The sequence below is a fragment of the Balaenoptera musculus genome, chromosome 6 (assembly GCF_009873245.2).
Source record: "Balaenoptera musculus isolate JJ_BM4_2016_0621 chromosome 6, mBalMus1.pri.v3, whole genome shotgun sequence".
Taxonomy (NCBI): Eukaryota; Metazoa; Chordata; class Mammalia; order Artiodactyla; family Balaenopteridae; genus Balaenoptera; species Balaenoptera musculus.
This window is the reverse complement of record NC_045790.1, coordinates 13,927,385-13,948,620: the sequence shown is the minus strand read 5'-3', so window position 1 is coordinate 13,948,620 and position 21,236 is coordinate 13,927,385. Positions and strand designations below refer to the sequence as shown.

General features: G+C 36.0%; 1 protein-coding gene across 1 annotated transcript in view; it reads left to right on the top strand.

Annotated features, from left to right (window-relative positions):
• The window catches only part of ADAM7 (ADAM metallopeptidase domain 7), a 61,374-nt gene that overhangs the window by 17,582 nt on the left and 22,556 nt on the right, over positions 1-21,236 (top strand). The window contains 16 exon segments of the mRNA XM_036855600.1: positions 2,201-2,269; positions 5,203-5,245; positions 5,248-5,348; positions 5,350-5,372; positions 7,667-7,751; positions 9,172-9,302; positions 10,154-10,180; positions 10,182-10,326; positions 11,758-11,847; positions 12,871-13,066; positions 13,448-13,551; positions 14,546-14,671; positions 14,673-14,732; positions 19,222-19,302; positions 20,438-20,516; positions 21,038-21,143. Coding sequence (XP_036711495.1) covers positions 2,201-2,269; positions 5,203-5,245; positions 5,248-5,348; positions 5,350-5,372; positions 7,667-7,751; positions 9,172-9,302; positions 10,154-10,180; positions 10,182-10,326; positions 11,758-11,847; positions 12,871-13,066; positions 13,448-13,551; positions 14,546-14,671; positions 14,673-14,732; positions 19,222-19,302; positions 20,438-20,516; positions 21,038-21,143 — 1,466 coding nt within the window.

Here is a 21,236-nt window from a genome sequence, read left to right as displayed (position 1 = left end):
AAATAGAGGAACTTCTGACCATACTTATTAAGATAAAAATAGAAGTACAAATAAAATTAGAAATGAAAGAAAAACATAACTATAAATATAGGAAAGGTTATATATCATTAAAAAATATATGAACAACCTTGTGCCAATAAATTTATGAGCAGAAGAATGTAGTACAATGTTAAGAAGCTGACTTGAGAAGAAATAGGAAACTCCAAAAAGAATATAACAAAGTTTTAAAGTTAAATAAGTAGTCCACAATCTATTGACAAATAACTAGGCTCAGATGAGTTTAAAGACAAATTTTACCGAAATTTATTGTAACAGAAAACCCCATCTTTTATACACTGTTTTCAAGAATAGGAAAAATTCTTCACACATTTCATAGTTATTATAACATTCGTATTAGTTATCTACTGCTGTGTAACAAACTACCCAAAACTTAGTGTGGGTCATTTATACAGTTGCAGTAATCTGGTGGTTCCACTGGGCTGGCTGGATGGTGTAACTTGGCCTTAGCCACTTGTGTGGTATATAGTGTTGGGTTTGGCCCATGTGTCCCCAGTAGGCAAGCCCGTGCTTCTGGTATTATAGCTGGGCATCAAAACATCATGAGAGAGACCAGGCTTCAATGTACAAGAGCTTTTCAAGCTTCTGCTTATAGGACAATTATTAATGTCTTATTAACTAAAGTCATACGGCCAAGTCTATAATCAATGGTTGAGGGAACCACACATTGGTGCAGATACCCGGAAGAGCGATTCCTTAAGGGTCATTACCATAACAACCTATGATGACACTGATAACAAATCCAGACAAGAAAGTAAAATTAGGGCTTCCCTGGTGGCGCAGTGGTTGAGAATCTGCCTGCTAATGCAGGAGACACGGGTTCGACCCCTGGCCTGGGAGGATCCCACGTGCCGCGGAGCGGCTGGACCCGTGAGCCACAACTGCTGAGCCTGCGCGTCTGGAGCCTGTGCTCCGCAGCGGGGGGTGGGGGGCCGGCCGGGGCCGCGATGGTGAGGGGCCCGCGCACCGCGGTGAGGAGTGGTCCCCGCTTGCCACAACTAGACAAAGCCCTCGCACAGAAACGAAAACCCAACACAGTCAAAAAATAATTAAATAAATAAATTACACAGTCAAAAAATAATTAAATAAATAAATAAATTTATAAAAAAAAAAAAAAGTAAAATTATAAGCCAATTTCACTTACAAATATGACTGTAAATACCCTAAAAATATTTGCAAACCCAACCCAGCACATATCAAAAGAAAAAGTGTGCATAACAATGAAGGTTTATTCTAGTAACGCAATGGATTTGATAATTAAGAGGACATTTATGGGCCTATCAGGAATAGTTTCAGTAGAATAGTGGCATTTAAATCAATGAGTAGTAGGTTGAGGAGTGGGTAGGAAATGAAAATTAAAGGGATTCTAATGTAATATCTTTGGGGTATTCAGGTATTTAAGATAACAGGCGAGCAATGGAATGTTAACTATAGGATAATTGCAGCATTCAGAAAAGGCATTTTTTTAAAATTATTATAAAAGAAGCTTGACCATTTGCATTTATCTCTATGGGATACCTTATGTTATTATTAAGTGTATTTTATTAGGTCTAAATTGATAATGTTGAGAACAAGTACAAATAGGGAATCCACCTGTAAGAAGAGAACAACATACTAAATAAGCTGGAGCAGGAAACTGCTTTGTCTTCTTAGCCTTTTCCTGGAGAGAAAGGAGGGGGAAACCACAATTTCTTGCCCCTCTCCATCATATCCCTGGCTCCAGGATGATCCTTGATTATATGCTCCTTAGTTTGTAGCCACCATGGATACAGGAGTGCTGACAAAGTTGTTTTTTGCAATATAATGGTTGCTGTGGAGCTTTAATAAGTTTTGTTATGAATATGGACTCTAAAGAACACTTATCAGTTGGTTTAATAAATCAACGTAATGTAATATATTTAATGTGAAGAGGGAGCAGAGTTATAAAGAAAACCTTAAAGTAGTGCCAAGGTGAAGCATGACTTTTGAAACTGCTATATCTAGTTATTTTATATAAAACATGTATTTCTGCATAAGTTGCCCAGATTTTTTAGCTCTCTGGAAGGAAAGTCAACGAATTTTTTTCTTTGAAATATCTCATGATGTTGAATTTTTATTCAACTCCTATGATTAATGAGTATTGATTTGATGTCTATATTTCCAGTATCGCAGGAATAATCACCCTAACAAACTGAGGAATCGAGTTTGGGGAATGGTCAATTTTGTCAACATGGTAAGATTTGATACAGTCTGAATCAAGCCAAAAACACAAATGGAAAGAAACTTTTAGGATAGATCTCTGCTGGATTTTTGTAGTAATACTGATATTAAGACAGCCCAAAACATAACAGTTCACCAAGTAGTCTAGCAAAATTCCATTGAAAAAAAAAAATCACAGCAACAAATGCATCACAGCTCTAAGTTTTTGGTTTTCTAAGTAAATGACACTTAATATTTACATAAGTTTCAAATATTGGTCACTATCACAAAATTTATAAAGCAATGTACAAAGATTTGAATACCCATCATGAGTAAATCAAATCCACTATTTTAAATCACTCTTCCATGACCTTTGCATAGCAAAAAGTCTTTCAAGCTATAATTTATTGCCCATGTTTAGACAGAAAAATCAGGGGAAATATTTCTGTAAAATTCACTAAAATGATTAATTCGTCTAACATGAAATGAACTAGAATCCTGTTAAAGAAGTAATACTGTGATTTATACACATCTTTTTAAAGCTGACTCCTTCCGACCAGCTCCATTACCAGGATAAAGAGGCCCCAAAGAAAGACATTGTAAGAAATCGCTCCTTTAGATCAGTGGTTTCTGCATTCACCAGTTGAAGGACATTTGATCTTTTTCTAGTTTTTTACTAGAATGTTTGGGGCCTGAATCAGACCTGAGTGCACTGAATTCCAGGGTTAGATGAGGCCACCAGGTTTGCTCCGCAGATGGGGGAAGCCACGGGCTGAACTCTGTTCAAGTTCCACAGTTGAATGGGCTACATAGCGTCTCACAGTGAAGGTCCCTGGTCAGACAGGCTGAAGTCTATATTCAGCAATGAGTGGGGCTGCAAATTAAATTCCCTGCTTGGGCACAGCAGGAGAAGCAGCCCTGAAACTGGTAAAGCTCCTTGTTTGTTTCCTTAACTCAAGCTGACCCCAAGTTTCCCAGCTGAACAGGATTACTGGCTTTGCTTGCAAACTACTGGCTCTCTCTGCCCTTCTCTCAGCTTGAGCACCACTGGGATGCACATCTTTCAGGTGTTCTCACCAGCCCTTCGGGTCAGATGGGGCTGGAAAACACTCTCCACAGTGGGCGGGGCTGTCTCAGCCCCCTAGCATGGGCAGGATGTGGAGGAGTTGCTTCAGGGTACTCTCAATTTCCCAAACAGGATTGGAGAGGCTGAGAGCTACCATTAGCCTTGGATATAAATTAATCCCTTTCCTGGGCATAGTGGGGAGCTCCCACACCCACTACTGGCTTTGCTCTGGGGGTGATCTCAAGTGCTGCTTCTCCTGTTTCTTGTATCTTGCAATTGTCTTTATTACTCCTCTAACACTGACCCAAATATAAGACTCTATCTCTCTCCTTGGGGTCCCATCTCCAAAACTGTTACACATTGCTGAACTTTTACTAAAGATTTTCAGTTCAGACTGGGGGCTCATACCACAAATAATTTAAAGTAGCATAGTCTAAAAGTCCTTGACTCTTCCTGTCATATCCCTTCTTACTGGCCCTTTATCCTCCACACTCATTATTTCACTGCATCCTTTCTCACTTTACTTTCATGTCTTCACCTCTTTTGCCTCAGAAATTCCAAAGTTCTTTCTCTGTTAAGAAGAGTGAACCAACTCTCTCAACAACCTTCCGAATATGTATATCCAAACCCATCCAAGCATGCTGTAGATAAAATATGGCTTTATTTTATAGGATATTTTCTCACTAGAAGAGAATACATCCATAGAATAACAAATATTGTTCCCATTTGCACTTGAATCCAGTTTTATGGACCTAAAGCCCACCCATGAATGTAGAGAATCCAAAGGTTAAAAAAATTATCTTTCTTGGTGGGACCTAATTCATAAGGTTTATTCCACAATACGATCAGATCCAAAAGGAATGGACATCTAGTTAGGTTTGAGATCATGATTTAACTAAAGGTCTAACATTATAAGAGTTTATGAGAACCACAGTTCTCACGGTTATGAAATGACTATGGGTCACGGTTATCATGTTGGCACATGAAATTCAATATATTCATATTATGCAGGTTAAGAAAAGTGAAAAATTAATACAAGGTTATTGTTATAGCAATGATGTGAATATTAAACTTCTTAATAATCAGTTACATTCTCTATTAATATTGTTGAGTTGACCTCTCTATTTCTGTTCCTAACTTAGTGTTCATAGTTTATCATTCATTCTTCCTTTCAACCAACTTTGTACTGGCTGTTATGAAATATAAAATTGATATAATACATAGTTCTTCATCTCAAAATCATCATAATATTTCCTTAAACTTTTAAACTCTTTTGTCCTGGCATCAAAGTACCTATCAACTAGGTGTTTACAAAAGCAGATGGGAATAGGTGTAAGAAGCCTTGGGCTACAACTATTTCTGTCTGTTTTGAGGCTTTGAGCAATTCCCAATAAGATTTCTTACACAACAAAGTAGTTCCAAAAATCAAACATGGGGAACAAACATGAAAGCTAAGCTATTGGTTTTTGAAAACAATATCAACTTTCTAATCTGCTACAGAACAAACTCATGACCTAAGTAGAGAGATGAATAAAGAACATTCATTCCATTATGTGCCACTGTTCATAAATTCATATTTTCATGTCAGGTATAATCTCAGAGCTTAGTAAATTATTTATTTTAGACATATCCTGAGCCCAGTGTCTGTAAGGATTATAATAGTTCAAGGAGAATCAGGTGTTTTTAGTCAAGTTTCTTTGTTGGTCATGGCAATTCACCCAATATTCTGGACAATTCAACTCTATATTCTGTTTCATACAACTGTTTGTAAAATGAGGTCTGAACTTTTGCTTATGTACTTCACACATTAAAATTTCTTTTTTTAATATAAAGGAATATAGTCATGATAAAGGATCCTTCTGCAACTTGACATTGTGAAAAATTATTTCTCCTTTGAACAGATTTATAAAACCTTGGACATTCAAGTGACATTAGTTGGCTTTGAATATGGACAAATGGAGACAAAATAGATATAGATTCTAAAATAGAAACTACCTTATTACGTTTTTCGGCTTGGCAAGAAATAATCCTTAAAAAAAGGAAGAATTTTTGATCACGTTATGTTACTCAGGTATGTCGCTGCTCTATTTTCCTGCATATCTTAGGTGGATTATTAAAAATAAACAAAACAAATAAACCAAAATACTTTTTAAAGCTGCTGATTTTTTGGATAAAAGTCACAGGGATAAAAATGTTATGTGTAGCTATACAGAAAATTTCCAGATGAACTTGTAAATACCTTTCTTCCTAATAATGATTAATATCAGAAAGGAAAACCTTGAAATATTCATGTTGCTGGGCAGAGTTGAAAATGTCATTAGGTAAGCAAAGCACCCTTAGAATCCATTTACTTTACTTATCAGCAGCCAATTTTAACTCTCTTCAGCCTTCCATGCTATGCCGTTTCAACACTGCACTTAAACCCACCTTTCTGAGAAAGCACTTCATTTCCTGGACATTTTCCCTCAACAGAGTGTGTGCATCCAGACCAGCTCTTCAAGAGCATCTATATTTAAGATAACAAATAATTAATCTGATAAATTAAACCTGTCACAGCTTTAATGTTCCTAAGTAAAGGGTTGGATTTTTCTGTAATACTAGGTCATTAATTCCTTAAAAGGGGGGCTAATCTTACCATTTTGTCATTCAAAATACCTAGTACACTACTCAGCCTATAGGAAAATGATAAATTATGGTGGAACTGATCTAACTTCACCTCTGTGTTTCACATAGTCCTGTCATCATAAGGAATGTTAAATTAGGGAAGAACAACTTTGAAGCAGTGGAGTCTTTTAGCATCTCTTTGATGTCCTTAAGCTACTATATAAGAGTGGTATCCACTTTAACTATTTCATCTACCTATATTACCAGTATTTCTCCTAAGGGCTACAAACATAGCCTGCAAATATGCTTTCTATCGTTATCTAAATGTTAACTTTCAGTCTGAACTCAGAACTGTGAAGCTTCCAATGCCCATAGTCAGAGGTCAGGTTCAGCCCTTTGGCAGACTGATGAGTGAACCAGACCTCCAAATATCATTTCTGATTTTCATATCCAGGATGGTCCATAACACATATCTCCAGGGGAATAGTGGTTAGGTTCAGATATTCATGTACTACTGTGCCCCAAAATTATGGAGGTAAAGTAAAATATTATCATGACCTTCACAGCAGGCAAGATTAGCTCTTTTGCCTATTCCGTGGATGTATGTCTTAAAATACTTAATAAATTAGCCTAGGAAAATTAACCTGATATAAGTAGACAATCTTTTACTTCCATGTGTGTCTCTTATTTTGAGCAGTAGTTTCACACACCAATAGTATGTCTACAAATAGAGATATGGGGGAGTGCTAGTAAATGACTAACTGGGCATCATATTTAGAACTTCTCATGTTGGTTTCTTATATGTCTTCCCTCTATAGTCACATAGATCTAGAAGTGATTGGATACCGTATATGATATTATCATGGTGTGACTTTTGGTTTCAGTGACCATGAGCAAGTCAGAATCCAGATTGTGCTTTCTCTGGTGCTTCATCTCCATAGCTGATATTCTCCCAAGATCTCCAGAGTCTGGGAAGACCAGAATTCTAAGTTCTTCCAGTATGCATAGTCAAATACTAAGACTTTAAAATGTAGGGACAGAAACATATCAGCAGTGAAGAAAGAAATATAGCATATTTTCTTGATCAAAACAGTTAAACATGGGAAGGGGTCCTCTAGCCTGACTAGCTTTCTTGTATTTGAACCATCTCTATTATACTCTACGTATGGTCCTTCAGCCTATGATAGTTCTTTTTAAAGTGGTCCAACTCTAAATGTTCTTCTTGAAAGCATATCAAAGTTGGCTCCCTTTAATATTCAAATCTACATCTGTCTTTTTAGATAATCCAGGAATAGACATGTTTTCACATGACAAGTGTTTTAAATGTTTGATTATAGTTATCAAATCCTCTATGAGTTTCTATGGTTAATTTTTTGTTTTAATTTTCAACCACGGCAAATTAATCGTGGTGTTGAGTCCATTCACTATGTTGCATTTTCCCCTCTGAACACTTTAAACTTTTTTGGTCTTTTAAGTGGTTTTATCCAAAGTTGAGTGTAGGGCAAACTAAAGTCAAGTCAAATGGACTCTGACCTTATTATTATTGGGGGGGGGGAAAGTACTCTTTTATGATTTCAACTCAAGATTACATTGACTTTCTCCATGCCTCTAAAATACCACAGGTTTAAAATGAGCTTCATATCAACCAAGGTCATCCTCAATTCCAGAACTCCAGTGCCAAGGCACTAGCATTGGGGGGGCTCACTGCACTTCAGTGTTTGTGTTAACTGAACTATGAGTTTATTTATATCTTGTTTATAGTGGAAAGTGGCTCTACGCACATGCACACGGAACTTCTTATCCAGGGGGTATATGCCTGCCCTATTATTCCTCCAGTGTCGTTAAGGTGGGCTGTCTTTTATTTATGTTATATTACTTAATCAAAATGCTTATCTTAGATTTCTGTAATCTTCTGTGTCCTATTAAAAGGGACCATGTATGCATCCTGTCATACATTCCCACCAAAATGTCATGATGAAACTGTCATGTTTCCGTTATTAAATGGGAAATGTTTTATTAAAAACTATAGATAAATAATGAAGATAAACCAGTGTTTTCCAGAGTTTATATGAACGTCATACATGAATTAACCTACAAAGATTAGGAAAGCTCTTTTGCATATTAAATATAGTTATTTATAAGGACATGTGATATACACAAAACTTGATGGCTGGTTTAGCAAGTAAGGATAATTGTTCTTATGTGGAAAATATCGTATCTAGATGGCTTTACCATTCACTTTCAGAAAGCCTAAGACCTACATACTGCTGACTCCCCTTGTTTATCTGATCTCTTCCCAAGTCACTACACTTCTAGTAAATGCTGCCCAAATAACACTATCTAAGATATTCTTTAAGATATCAAGGTTTGGGTTGATTTCCTGTAGTGTCTCTGCCTAATTGTTGTTATGCTTAAGCAAGTCTTGTAAGACCTTGAACTTAAAAGCCAGTACTTATTAAAATGACTACATGATTTATTATTCCTATGGTTCTTTTTATGATTATGCCTTTGCCCATGGTATTTTAGAAACAAAATTTTGCATAATAGAGTCAAATTAATCTAATATAGGCTGTCAACTCCAATTATGACATTGTAACCCATCCAGGACACATTTTAAATGTCATATGAGTAAGATGAAATCACCAAATTAGGGGTGTTTTACTTTTACAGTAACCTGATACCCCACCCCTCTTTGGAAATTTAATTTTTTCATTAATATAGAGATTAAAACATGAAATAGAACTAAGAACAGAGATAACTATCAACTCTGTGTTGGATTTTACATTACTGATCTTCTGACTTTTTTCATAGTAGTAACTGCCTCTTCATGATTGTATAACATTATTGCCTAATGTGAGACTATAAATTGGAAACCCGAAACTCACATATTTCTATTTTTACTCCCTTTGAATATCTAGTAATAGAAGACAATCAATAATGTTTATTTTATTGTGTAGGACTTTAATAAATTTGAGCTATTTGTAAAAATGAGTCTATATAAAACCAACAATGACTATTACTGCACCAAAAAAAAAAAATTTCAAAGTGTTAGTGTTAGAGACATCCAAAAGGTTACTTGTCCAACCTCATTATATAACTGAGAAACTAAGGTGCAAGAACGGAAGATAACTAAGTCCACGACCTCTTAGATAAAATACTAGTTAACCAGAAGCTAGAAACCAGCTCTCAACCACTAGTTCAAAGCTTTATGTACTGTAGTGTACTATCTTATAGAAATTTCTAATGCACATCTTTTTTGGCATCAGGATCTTTTACCTGACCTAAATGCAATTGCAAGCAGAATGGCACATCAGTTGGGGCATAACCTTGGGATGTGGCATGATGATTACCCATGTACCTGTACTTTGGGAAAATGCGTGATGGATAGTGATGGAAGGTGAGGCTTAAACAACATAGAGAATATATTTCAATATTGGGGGAGTGGCTTTGAGTAAAACTCAATATTGTAGGGACATACTGTTATTATCTGGAATTTTCCTAATATCTCCTGGGTAAGAACTCAGTAACTGATATCTAATTTTACATCATTATCTACATAATTAGTAGGGGGACCATAATTTTGGGGGGACCACAATATCCCACTGAAACGTCTCCAAGACTTTAAAAGTCCACCTGTATCCAATCATTGTATCAATAATAATGACAAGGGAGTCAAAACAAAAGGAAGATGGAAGGGAGGCAAGTTTCAGCTTAAAAAGAAATATGTCACATTCCTAAGATGTGTAAGAGCGTACTAAATATTAATAGTTTGTTTCAGAAAATGTTTATAGAGAACTACTTTGTGCCAGGCACTGTGTTAACTAGTGCTTATTTTTAAAAACTTTGAACACAAGTCAGTCCCTGTATTGAGAAGCTTGTATTCTTGCATGGATGGTAGGCAAATATATAGATTATTTCAAGTGGGACAAATAAAAAGTGATATGGGAGCAGCAGGCACAATTGGTCTAAACCGTGGGCTTCAGGAAGGATATTCTGGCGGATGTATAGTCTGAGAATTTTCACTAAAATAGTATGTGTTGGCTGTGTTTCAATAAGACATTTCCTATAATAAAGAGCCCAGCTACTACTCTGTTGTAACAGTAAGACAAGAGTAAAAAAGGTAAATGGACCTTGAGTCCATCATTTACATATTTTTTTTGCTCTAAATTCTTCATAGAACTTTCATAGCTGTTCTACCACTATGCATTGATATGATTGATCTTTATTTTTAACTCATCCTATTTCTAGCACTCCTGCACTAAAATTCAGTAAATGCGCAAAACCAGTACCAGCAATATCTCAAGGATTATAAGCCAACGTGCATGTTCAATATTCCATTTTCTGATAAGTTAAGTGATTATCCATATTGTGGAGACAAGAGGTTGGATGATGGAGAAGAGTGTGATTGTGGCCCTGTTCAGGTATTTGCAAATGATGTTACCTTTACATTTACAAAGTGTAACCTCAGCTAGAACCTAGACAGGGATGTAGCCACTAATCAACCATGGTAATTCTTGTAAAGCTTTAAAAACTGTGCTTTAAAAAAAAATAGAAACAAATTGTTGGTGCAGCCTCAATGCAAGGTTTCTTACCAAGTCATGTAATGATCTTGCTGGAGATTCAAAGCATCACATTAGCCTGGTTTATACATTAATTGGCTCTTCTTGTGAGAAGGGCTCATAGGTGTCGTTAAGTCTGATCTCTCATGCACAGTAGGAATCTGTTCTACAAAATTCCTCACAGTCAGTCAATTGAGTTTTACTCAGGGTCTTATGAGGCTAGTCTATATCCCTGTTGACCAGTTCGCATTATTAGAAAACTTAATTGAGCAGAAACCTTCTAAACTTACACATATTTATTGCAGTCTCTGATACGTTTAGAATAAGCCTTGGAGGCATATTTTAAATTAATTCTTATTCTGCTTTTCTCTAACATAGGAGCTTTTCTTTCAAGAGCTCATCATATAGGTATGTGTCCTAGATAATGACTTCTCACATAATCAAGTGCTCATAAATCACCTGGGCATGCTGTTAAAATGTGGATTCTGATTCAGTAGGTCTGGAGTGGAACTGAGATCCTATTCCTACCAACCTGCAAGGTTGTCTAAGGCTGCCGGTCCAAGGAGCACATTTTAAGTAGCTATGCTCTAGACACTGCACAATTCAAAATTCATTCTGGCCATGAAGAGACTCCAAGATCAGAGCGGAGGCAGCGAATGTCCAGAGGTTACAGCTTCTATTTTTCAAATGTCTCAGATTAAATGGAAAGAGAATCCTAACTTTGGAAAGTGATGCTTTTGCCTATGTGCATTTTTTGGAATGGTTTTACAGTTTCATTCCAACACTTGAAGTACCTTACATGACAAGATGCAGACAATATTTTGCAGTTTTAACTTGTTTCAGCAGATAGGGTCTAAGTGTCCTATCCTGTTATTATCTAATGATGCATTTGTTAAAAGTTCAGCCTGAAATATTTAGCATCTTGAGAAAAAATAAAATCAGAAGTTGTATTATCTCACACCCAACATTTAGCATGAGAAGCCGCAGGACTCTTCCAGAGAACAGAAGTCATCAGGAGAATGGAAGGTCACAAACTTTGGGCTTTGTATGCTACCAGTGAGAATCATTAGCTGTGGAGTACTGAACAGCACAAGGGAAGGAAACAAAGTAAAAGTCCCAAACACCAGTTGCAAGCAGTAGTCTTTGTATACATATCATAGACAAGGACCATGCATTTGGATTAACTCTGAAAAACAATTATGGCTAAATTGCATAGAAGCACCACAAATTAACTCTTCAAACAGGAGCCAACTACAAACCGCTTCTAATTTTTTCATTTTTGATTATTGCCAGGAGTGCACTAATCCTTGCTGTGATGCACACAAATGTATGCTGAAGCCAGGATTTAGTTGTGCAGAAGGAGAATGCTGTGAATCTTGTCAGGTAAGATCCTTTGCTAGGACTGGGTTTCTCTGTTTTCAGTTTATTAAGTATACATAGAACCAGAGTCGTCTGGCCACTGAATGACCTTCCACCACTAATCCCAGATTGGAGCTAAGATTGCTCGTACCCAATACAGCTTCTTCTGAGATGCTCAGACTTCTAAATACTAAGCAGTGTTATGGTCTGGGGAGTGGAGAAGCAGGTAAGCAGTGCTTGGACTTTTAGGAGTGGAGTTATACGACTAACATTATTCTTGCTTTTTTTGTCGATCATTACCAACCTATTTCACCTCAGCTGAGGGGGAAAATGGCATCCCAACGACAGTGAACTGAAAGGGAAAAGGGTTATCCTGGAGTTGGAAAGTGATAGTGACCAGCAGCTGGAGATGTATTCCTAGGAAAGATGACCAAAAGTCCAAATGTCTCTGTCCAAGAGTTTACTGACACTTCTTTCACGCCACTGGATTGTGAACTGACAAAGGAAAGGAAGTGTGTTTTATTCATCTTCAAATCTTTCCAAAACCCAGCACAAATTAAATGCATATTGAATGGCTGAATGAAAGAGAATATTTCCATGTCGTGCCCTCCAGCAGTGAGAGCCTGGGTACTTTTTTAGTTCATCTGAAAAGATCTGATTTATTGGGAGTGGTGATTCCTCATTAGAGTCTGGCGTTCCCAGTTGTGCGTGTACAGTGGGGTGAGGTGTGAGAAAGGGATGTACTAAAGGGATGAAGAAGGAAAGATGAACAGAACATATGCTTCATGTCCCCATTTTATGTCCATTCCAACTCTTCCCAGTGCTGCTCTAATACCAAATTTCAAAAACACCAACCTGTCGTTCCTAAAATTACATAAAAACCAAGAATGCTAATAATTCTCAGTGGAATGGAGAGGGAAGTCATGATCCATCCTTAAAACATTTTTAGGTAAATTAAATGGGTCAACCTCCTTACTTCCTCCTACTTACTGAACCTTTCCTAACCTATGGGTGTCCAAGATTCAATCTATTCGTTTTCTTCAACAGTTGAAAAAAGCAGCGTCTATATGCAGACCAGCAAAAGATGAGTGTGATTTCCTGAGATGTGTACTGGCCACTCTTCCGGGTGGTCCTAAGGACCAATTCCAAATAAATGGATTTCCTTGCAAGAATGCAAAAGGCTACTGCTTCATGGGGAATTGTCCCACCCGGGATGACCAGTGCTCTGAACTGTTTGATAAAGGTGAAAGACAATTACAGTGAATGCTTGATAAAGATAATAGCCGTATTTCTGTTACGTCCTTTAGGAATCTGGGGACAAGATTGGAGATAATGCCATTGTGGCAGATAGTACCTGGCACCTTTCTGAATAATACCTTTCATATCATTGACTTTACCTCTAATATTAATTAACTAGCTCAGTATTTCTTTTTTATATGGCATAGTCCTTCCTAAAATATCCTCCTGAGGCAATAGGATAGTTTTTAGTAATTTATTTGTTCCATTCTGCTTCACTGCTACATAACACTGAACTTCAATTATATTAGAAAAGTAAGGCATTTTATGATTTGTCATATTCATGCTTTCATTCTTTACTTTTATCATACCATTTTTTGCATCCCAGAGGCAAAAGACAGTTCTGATATCTGCTACAAGATGAATAAAATTGGAAATAAATTTGGATACTGCAAAAACAAGAAACACGTATTAATTCCTTGTGAAGAAAAAGTAAGTGCCTTGTAAAGAAAAGTACGTGCCCTCTCAGAGTGTTTTGCAAAATCAGAGCAGCCTCTTGTTCTGACAGCTGCCAGCCTGTTTTTACTGAGGAGATTAGGAAGAAGGGAAGCAAGAAGGGAGAGAGCATACATCCCTGATGGAATTAACTGGCATTTATGTTCTGTATTTTGTAACTGAAAGTCATGGAATACAAGGAGGAAGATGGGAAAGATTTAAGATTCTTAGGAAGAAAGGGAGGAAAAGAAGGTACAAAAAAAGGGAGAAAGAAGCAACAGAGGAGGGGGAAAATAGTAGAAAAGGGGGAGAAGAGGAAAAAAGAAGGAAAGCCATCAGAAGAAAGAAAGGTAGACGCTGAAGTTGAAGACAGAATGGGAGAATTGGATGTTAGATCTGATTTTTAAAAAGCATGTGTTGACCCCACTTCTGGGTTTTGTTTCTGACATTTGGCAAGGCTTTCTGTGTGCCCCCAAACAGGATTGGACTGAAAACAACAATAATAAAAACCTAGAATCAAGTTCAACTTTGCTTCTAATATAATCCTAAAAATGGGCAGTAGCTTAACTTCTCTCACTTCCAATTGCTGCCTAATCTGTAAAGAGGGAGTTATAATACAGCAACTTCATAGATTGTTGTGAGAATCAACTGATGTGCTCCAGGCAAGAAAGAGTAAGAAGGAAATCTTAATATCCTGATTAAAGTTTATGCTAATTCAAATTACTAATAAGAAATATTCTCCTGTAAACTTGAGCTAATATTGCTTATTATTACATAGATATCATAAAGAAATACAATCATTTTACATCTTTGTCTACTCATCTCAGTTTCCAGGGTCAGGAAACAGGGTCCAACAGTTTACCCAGCCTCTCCTGGGCTCTGACAAGCCTGGTTTAGAAAAAAGTGACCGGGTCACTTCACTTCCAACCTAGTCTCTAAAGTTCTATTGTATTTCTGGTCCCAAGTGTGAGAATACTCTTCCTTCCTTCAGAGATATCAAATGTGGAAAGATTTCTGCACAGGAGGGCAGCATTCTTCTGTCCTTGGAGAAGAAAAGATCTATCACCTTAAGAAGCCTCTGAAGCAGAATGCCACTGAATGCAAAACTTTTTTTTTACTACCACGATTCTAAGGATTTTGGCCTGGTTGCTCCTGGAACAAAATGTGGAGATGGACTGGTAAGATGAACGCCCTTTGTTTTATTAAAACTGCTTGTCCAGTCACTTAAAACTTCATTGGATCCTATAAATGGTCCAGAGGGCTTATATACGGGAACACAGAAAAAAACTCTGCAGTATTTTTTTAATTGAGCAGAGTAGCAATAACACTAATAGTAAATATCATTTTGCTTAATATTTGTTATACAAATTATGAAAATATTATAAATGTGCTTAATTAGTGTCTTACAGTAGATGCTCAATAAAATTATAGACTGAATTTTTAAAATTTATTTGACTATGAAGTAGCCATAGACTCTTCATTTATTTTATTCATTCAGACATATTTACTGGGCACATACTAAGGTGCCAGTGTCTGTGCAGGACACACTTGATGTAAAGATGAGTGTACTTGAGAATTTCGTAGATTAAATCAAGTGTATCACCACAATCCAACTCAACTGTTTTCACGGTGGTGTGATCAATGTGCACGAGTCCAAAGGAAGTGACTGACCTTACTTGTAGAACACAGAGTGGCATCTTCTGATGCCATTAAATGAGTGACATTTCAGCTTTGACTTTATGAACAACACTTTTCAACACACAGAAGATAGAAAAGACTTTTTAAAAAAGAAATATACCTACATAATACGAAAAGGTACACGTGTATGGCACAGACAGGTAGCTGACAGTTTCAGAGTGACTGGCGCTCCGAGGAAATGGCAAAAAATTAAATTGAACAGGTAGAGTGAAGCCTGACTGGAAAGGCTTTATCACTCCAAGATGAAAACCTGAGAATGTAACTAAAAAAAAGCAGCCATCTCATCAAGGTTTATAAACACAAGAATATTGGAAAAAATATAATGCTGTAGAGAAATCAGCAATTTTGAAGTGAGCAGTTTCTGTGATACGCACCACCCCCCCGACACTGCCATCCACAAGCATTACAGTATCATTCATATAATGAGATAGATAAATGAATTGGAAAGTAAAAATTCAGCATGTAAAAGCAGAACCAGGGCTTCCCTGGTGGCGCAGTGGTTGAGAATCTGCCTGCTAATGCAGGGAACACGGGTTCGAGCCCTGGTCTGGGAGGATCCCACATGCCGCGGAGCGGCTGGGCCCGTGAGCCACAATTACTGAGCCTGCGTGTCTGGAGCCTGTGCTCCGCAACAAGAGAGGCCGCGATAGTGAGAGGCCCGCGCACAGCGATGAGGAGTGGCCCCCCCTTGCCACAACTAGTGAAAGCCCTCGCACAGAAACGAAGACCCAACATAGCCATAAATTAAAAATAAATAAAAATAAAAATAAAAATTAAAAAAAAAAAAAAAAAAGGCAGAACCAGAATTTAATAATTTCATAGAGACCTCTATTTCAAGTCCATAGATTTAATTATACAGTTTCCCATTAAAAGGACTAAATAAGCATAAAAATGGCGAAGAGTTAATAGCTGTGAAAATTTGGGTATGTGTACCTACCCAAACTAGAAAGTTCAAGGACGTTCAGTAAGATAGAGTATACGCGGCATTGGTTTGAAGAAAATACCGAATAATTTTCTACTCACTTCAGGTAAGGAAAATCAGCCAGAGGTACAAAGCAAACATATGACATCCCTTTCATAGAATGGCAGGGATTCAGCCAAGAAATGGATAGGGGAGCAGTTGTTAAGGAACACTTCGCGATTGTGCAAACACATCACGACCATGTGCCACCACATAGAGTGCCTAATTCCTTCTAGAGAAATCTTAGTACAGAAGTGCACCACTCACAATGGTACCAATTCTTGAACCAATTCCTATTGAGGGAATCTATGCATAGCAAACGCTAGTCTGTAGAGGTATCACAAAGACACTACTGACAGAATTTGTCATTTTCATATTTATTCTGAGATACTATTTTTTAGACTTGAGGAACTTTAAATGCCTAAAAACACTCTAGTTTCTCTTAGTAGTTATTCTTTCTGGGTAAATTTTAATTTGGCATGGGAAAAGTGGACAAACATATCCCATTACCCCTGGGTGCCCTTTTCCTTAGTTATACTATAGAACTTACAACATAGATAAGAAAAAAAGATGAAAAATAAAGACGAGAGACGGTAAGAGAGAAAGATAGTAGACTGCGGAGAGAATGAGAGTAGAGGAGAGAAGAGAAGAAAGAGAGGAAATTAGTTAATTCTTTCATTCTCTACCACAGAAGAATTGCTCAAAAACTGTCTCTGTAGTTATCTCTTTATTAAACATACAGAACAGCAAAATCAAAATAAAATACGTCTCAGTGTTTTCCTTTAGTTGAGCCTGAAATACTTGAAGTAAGGTCTACATGGGTTTTAAAACAATGTTTCTCAGTGTTTAATCATGTATATAGAAAACCCATTCTATAAGCATAAGGAAAGAAGATAAACAACAGACATAAGAGAATTCAGTATGGTGAACAAAGGAGACCAGTGTGAGATATCAAAGATGATAGTCTCCTATGAAACAGAAACATTTTTAAAAAGAGGAAAATCCTTTAGAAATAAGTTAAATTTATATTTTATACTATTTAAAAGGATATTAAATCTATAAAAATGATATAATTTGAAATCAAGAAGCACTGCCTTCAAATTGCAAAATGAATCATGATTGCCTGTTTATATGCAATTTATGCAGTAAGCCATGGAATAGAAACTCCATGAAAAAAAAAAGGAAATTGGAAGCTAAACTTCTTAACACAGAAAAATAAAATAAGGAAATTTTTAAAAATAAAAGAAAATGAATAAAAAGCAAGAGAAACAGTGCTAAGAAACCTGATACAGTGTTAATAGGAATTCTAGATAAAGGAAACAGAATAGAGGTAAAAAAAAATGTAATTAAGGAAATAATACTCAAAATGTCCCTGAGCTTAGGAAGGCATAAAGTAAAAACTCAGTACCAGGAAAAAATCATAAAAATAAATGAGCATTTAGACTTACCTTCATACCATGAAGTCAATAATAAAGAAAATGTTCTATGAGCACAAAAGAAGGCAAGTATTGTTTCAATAGGAAAAATTATCACATTACCATCATATTTATCTCCAACAAAAAATGCCAGAAGATAACACAGCAAAATCCACAGAGTTTTGGGAAACAGAAATATGGTGACCCTAAAACCATATATATAACCAAGCTATTATTCAGAGTGTAAAGTAATAGAACAACACCCTCACAACCTTATGATTAAGACAATATACAGTTAAAATTAGACAGCATTTATTTTCTGAAAAGAAAAATAGTCAAGTATTCCAGCCAACTGGAAAATGGATTTAAATTGAAGTGATATCTGCACTTTCGTATTCACTGCAACATTATTCACAATAGCCAATGGAAACAATTTAAATGTCCTTGGACAGGTGAATGGATAATGAAAATGTGATTATATATGTAAATATATATACACACATATATGTGACTTTATATATGTGTGTATATATATATATATATATATATATATATATATATGAATATTTTTAGCCTTAAAAATAGAAATCATTTTTAACAACATGGATGAACTTGGAGATTTCACTTATGCTAAGCAAAATAAGCCAGACACAGAAAGACAAATACTGTATGATCTCACTTATATGTGGAATCTAAAAAAATTAAAGTCACAGAAGCAGGAAGGAGAATGATGGTTGCTGAGGATGAGGGGTAGGGAAAACAGAGAGACATTGGTTAAAGGGTACAAACTCTCTGTTATAAAATGAGTAAATTCTGGAGATCTAATGTAAAGCATGGTGACTATAGTTAATAATACCATAATGTGTACTTGAAATTTTCTGAGAAGTAGATCTTAGGTGTTATCACAAAAAAAGTAACTATGTGAGGTGACAGATGTGTTAATTAGGTTGTTTGTGGTCATCTCACAATGTATAAGAGTACCTAAAGTCATCACGATATACACTTTAAATATATACAATTATTAATTGTTAATTATACCTCAATAGAGTTGGAAAAACATTTCTAGATGTCTGCTTTTTTTCTAAAGAAACAGGTAAAAATAAAAATAACAGTCGACAAATAAATGAGCTAAGATAAGCCAGGCAATAACCACAAGCAACAAAACAACAGTAATTTGGTCATAAAACTTACCCCCAAAAACGAGCATAATTTAAAACAAAATAAGTATAAATAAGAAGGTTAATTGATTTTGACAAAATGCCCAACCAGCAACTGTGAAATAAACAATCATGGATCCTTATCAAATCAGAAGAAAAGTTGATAGAAGTAATAGAAGAAATTGCTGCAATTACAATGGTGGAATCTTTGATAGATTAACATTTGAAGAATTAATAAGGACATAGACATTATAATAATTAATGTTTGTATACAACAGTATTTGAATGTGCAGTACACATTTCAAATAACCATCGAATATTTATAGAGGATTTCTTCTTCCACAGAAGATTCTACATATGGTTTTTCACAATAGAACAAATGATGCAAATTCTAAGAGCAAGTAATTCTAATTTATCTTGGTGACTTCATTTCTAGGTGTGCAGCAATGGTGAATGTGTGACTACTGCAAAGGCCTACAATTCAACCGATTGCTCCTCTCAGTGCAGTGAAAATTCTGTAAGGTTTGACTTCTTTTAAAATTAGTGTCTTACCAGTCATTTATTTACACAAGACTTCATTCCTGAGCCTATGTATAAGTGCAGGTGTGCGCATACACGTGTATGTATGTATGTATATATGTATGCATAGTGATTTTTAAATCAAATATGCATTTGGGATCCATTTTTTTTTGTGTATCATCAATAATATTGATCCAAAAGCCAAACCAAGTATTATACATAGATAACGCCAGTGTTGCAAGTATATGTCTTATCATTGGACTGGTAATCCAGAAACCCAGGAGCTTACGTATGAATGAAGTTTAAACCTGAAGTTTAACATTGGATCTATCATAATTTCACTTACAGTTAAATTACACCAATATCAACATTAGCCTAAAGCTTTTGAGAAAAACAATAAAAACAATTTTTTTCACTCATTTAACACTGTTCAATACTAGCAGTACCTAGCAGTTTGCATGTGTGGGTAACATCTTTCCTAAGCCAAATTAATCAGTAACACGTATATAGAGTTGTACTCTTTCAATTATTTTACATATATATTAAATTTTAAAAGCTTCATAACAACATTAAAAGATAAGTACTATTCCTATGCCCACTTTTAGAGATGGCAAACCAGTCACACTGATGGTATGTGCAAGGAAAAGGTGAGAATTCGATACAGAAAGAGTGTGTGTTCTTAACCATTACACAATGCTCTTTGATGAACTAAACATTATGCCATCACTTTTTTCCCACGTTAATATTATCTCACTGTTACTAAGCCTAGTTAGAGTCTCCTCTTTGGCTATGACATGTCCAGCTCTAGCCGGGGCTGTTCATTTAATAAGATTTATGGCTTCTGGAAAAATAAGTCAAACTATCTGGCTCACCTGGTTTTGAATTTGTCAGGATCATTCTCTTGTTCCAAGGCCATCTTCAAAGATAGCTGCTCCTTGTATTTTGTTTGCTTATTTTTCCCAACGTTGATTTTGGTATGCAGTTTAGTTAATTAATCAATAAAAAGTTCATGAGTGTGTGGGTGTGTGTATTTTTGTGTGTGTGTTTGATGTAGAGCTGGCACTAAGCTAAATGAGCTGCAAAACACAACTTACGTCAGTCATTTGATGAATTATGATTTATGGCTCTTCCAGGTGGATGACGGTGAACTTGAGTGCCAGTGCGAGGCAGTACAGGCATCTGCTGAATGGGAGGAAACCTTAAATATTACCAGTGAGCATCCTAGATTAATATAATATCTTGCATATATCAAAAGCCTCACCAGTGAGAATGCTTTTTGCTTATATGCTAAGTCTACTACACATATGTTGTATTTCTGTATGGATTTGTATGGTCTTCTTGGTACTTTGGATATTTAAATACCCAAGTTTGAATTTACTAAAATTTCTTTTTAGAATGAACGTATCTCCTTCTAGTTAAATTTGGATGAGTTCTTCTAAGAACCCATAACACAGTAAGGCCTTTTCTATAGTCAATAACTGACAATCCAACTTTTCCTGCTGACTGTGATTCCCTTAAACACAATGGAATCTTGGGTGGAGTGCTAATTGTTAATACAGATAATAAATTGTGCAATGCTTTGGCCTTTTACTTTATTTAAAAAAATAACTGGAGGAAGGAGAATTAAAGCCCTTTAAGGAAGAAGCAGAATGGTAACAGCTCAGTTAAATGTTAATATTCCATTGTCCTAAAGTTGATGTCCTGGCTGAAGTTCATGTGTTTTAATGTTACAGATATCTCCATCCTGGTGGTTGTTCTCATCCTGGTTATTATTGGTGTCGTGGTTGTCATAGTATTAATTCGTTACAAAAAATGTATTAAGTTGAAGCAAGTTCAAAGGTATGTCTGTATTCTCTGTGTGTTGAAGGGGCCCATGACTGAGATTATGTAAGCTTTATGGCCATAGAGATGGGAGAAAAGTATAAGCCTCTT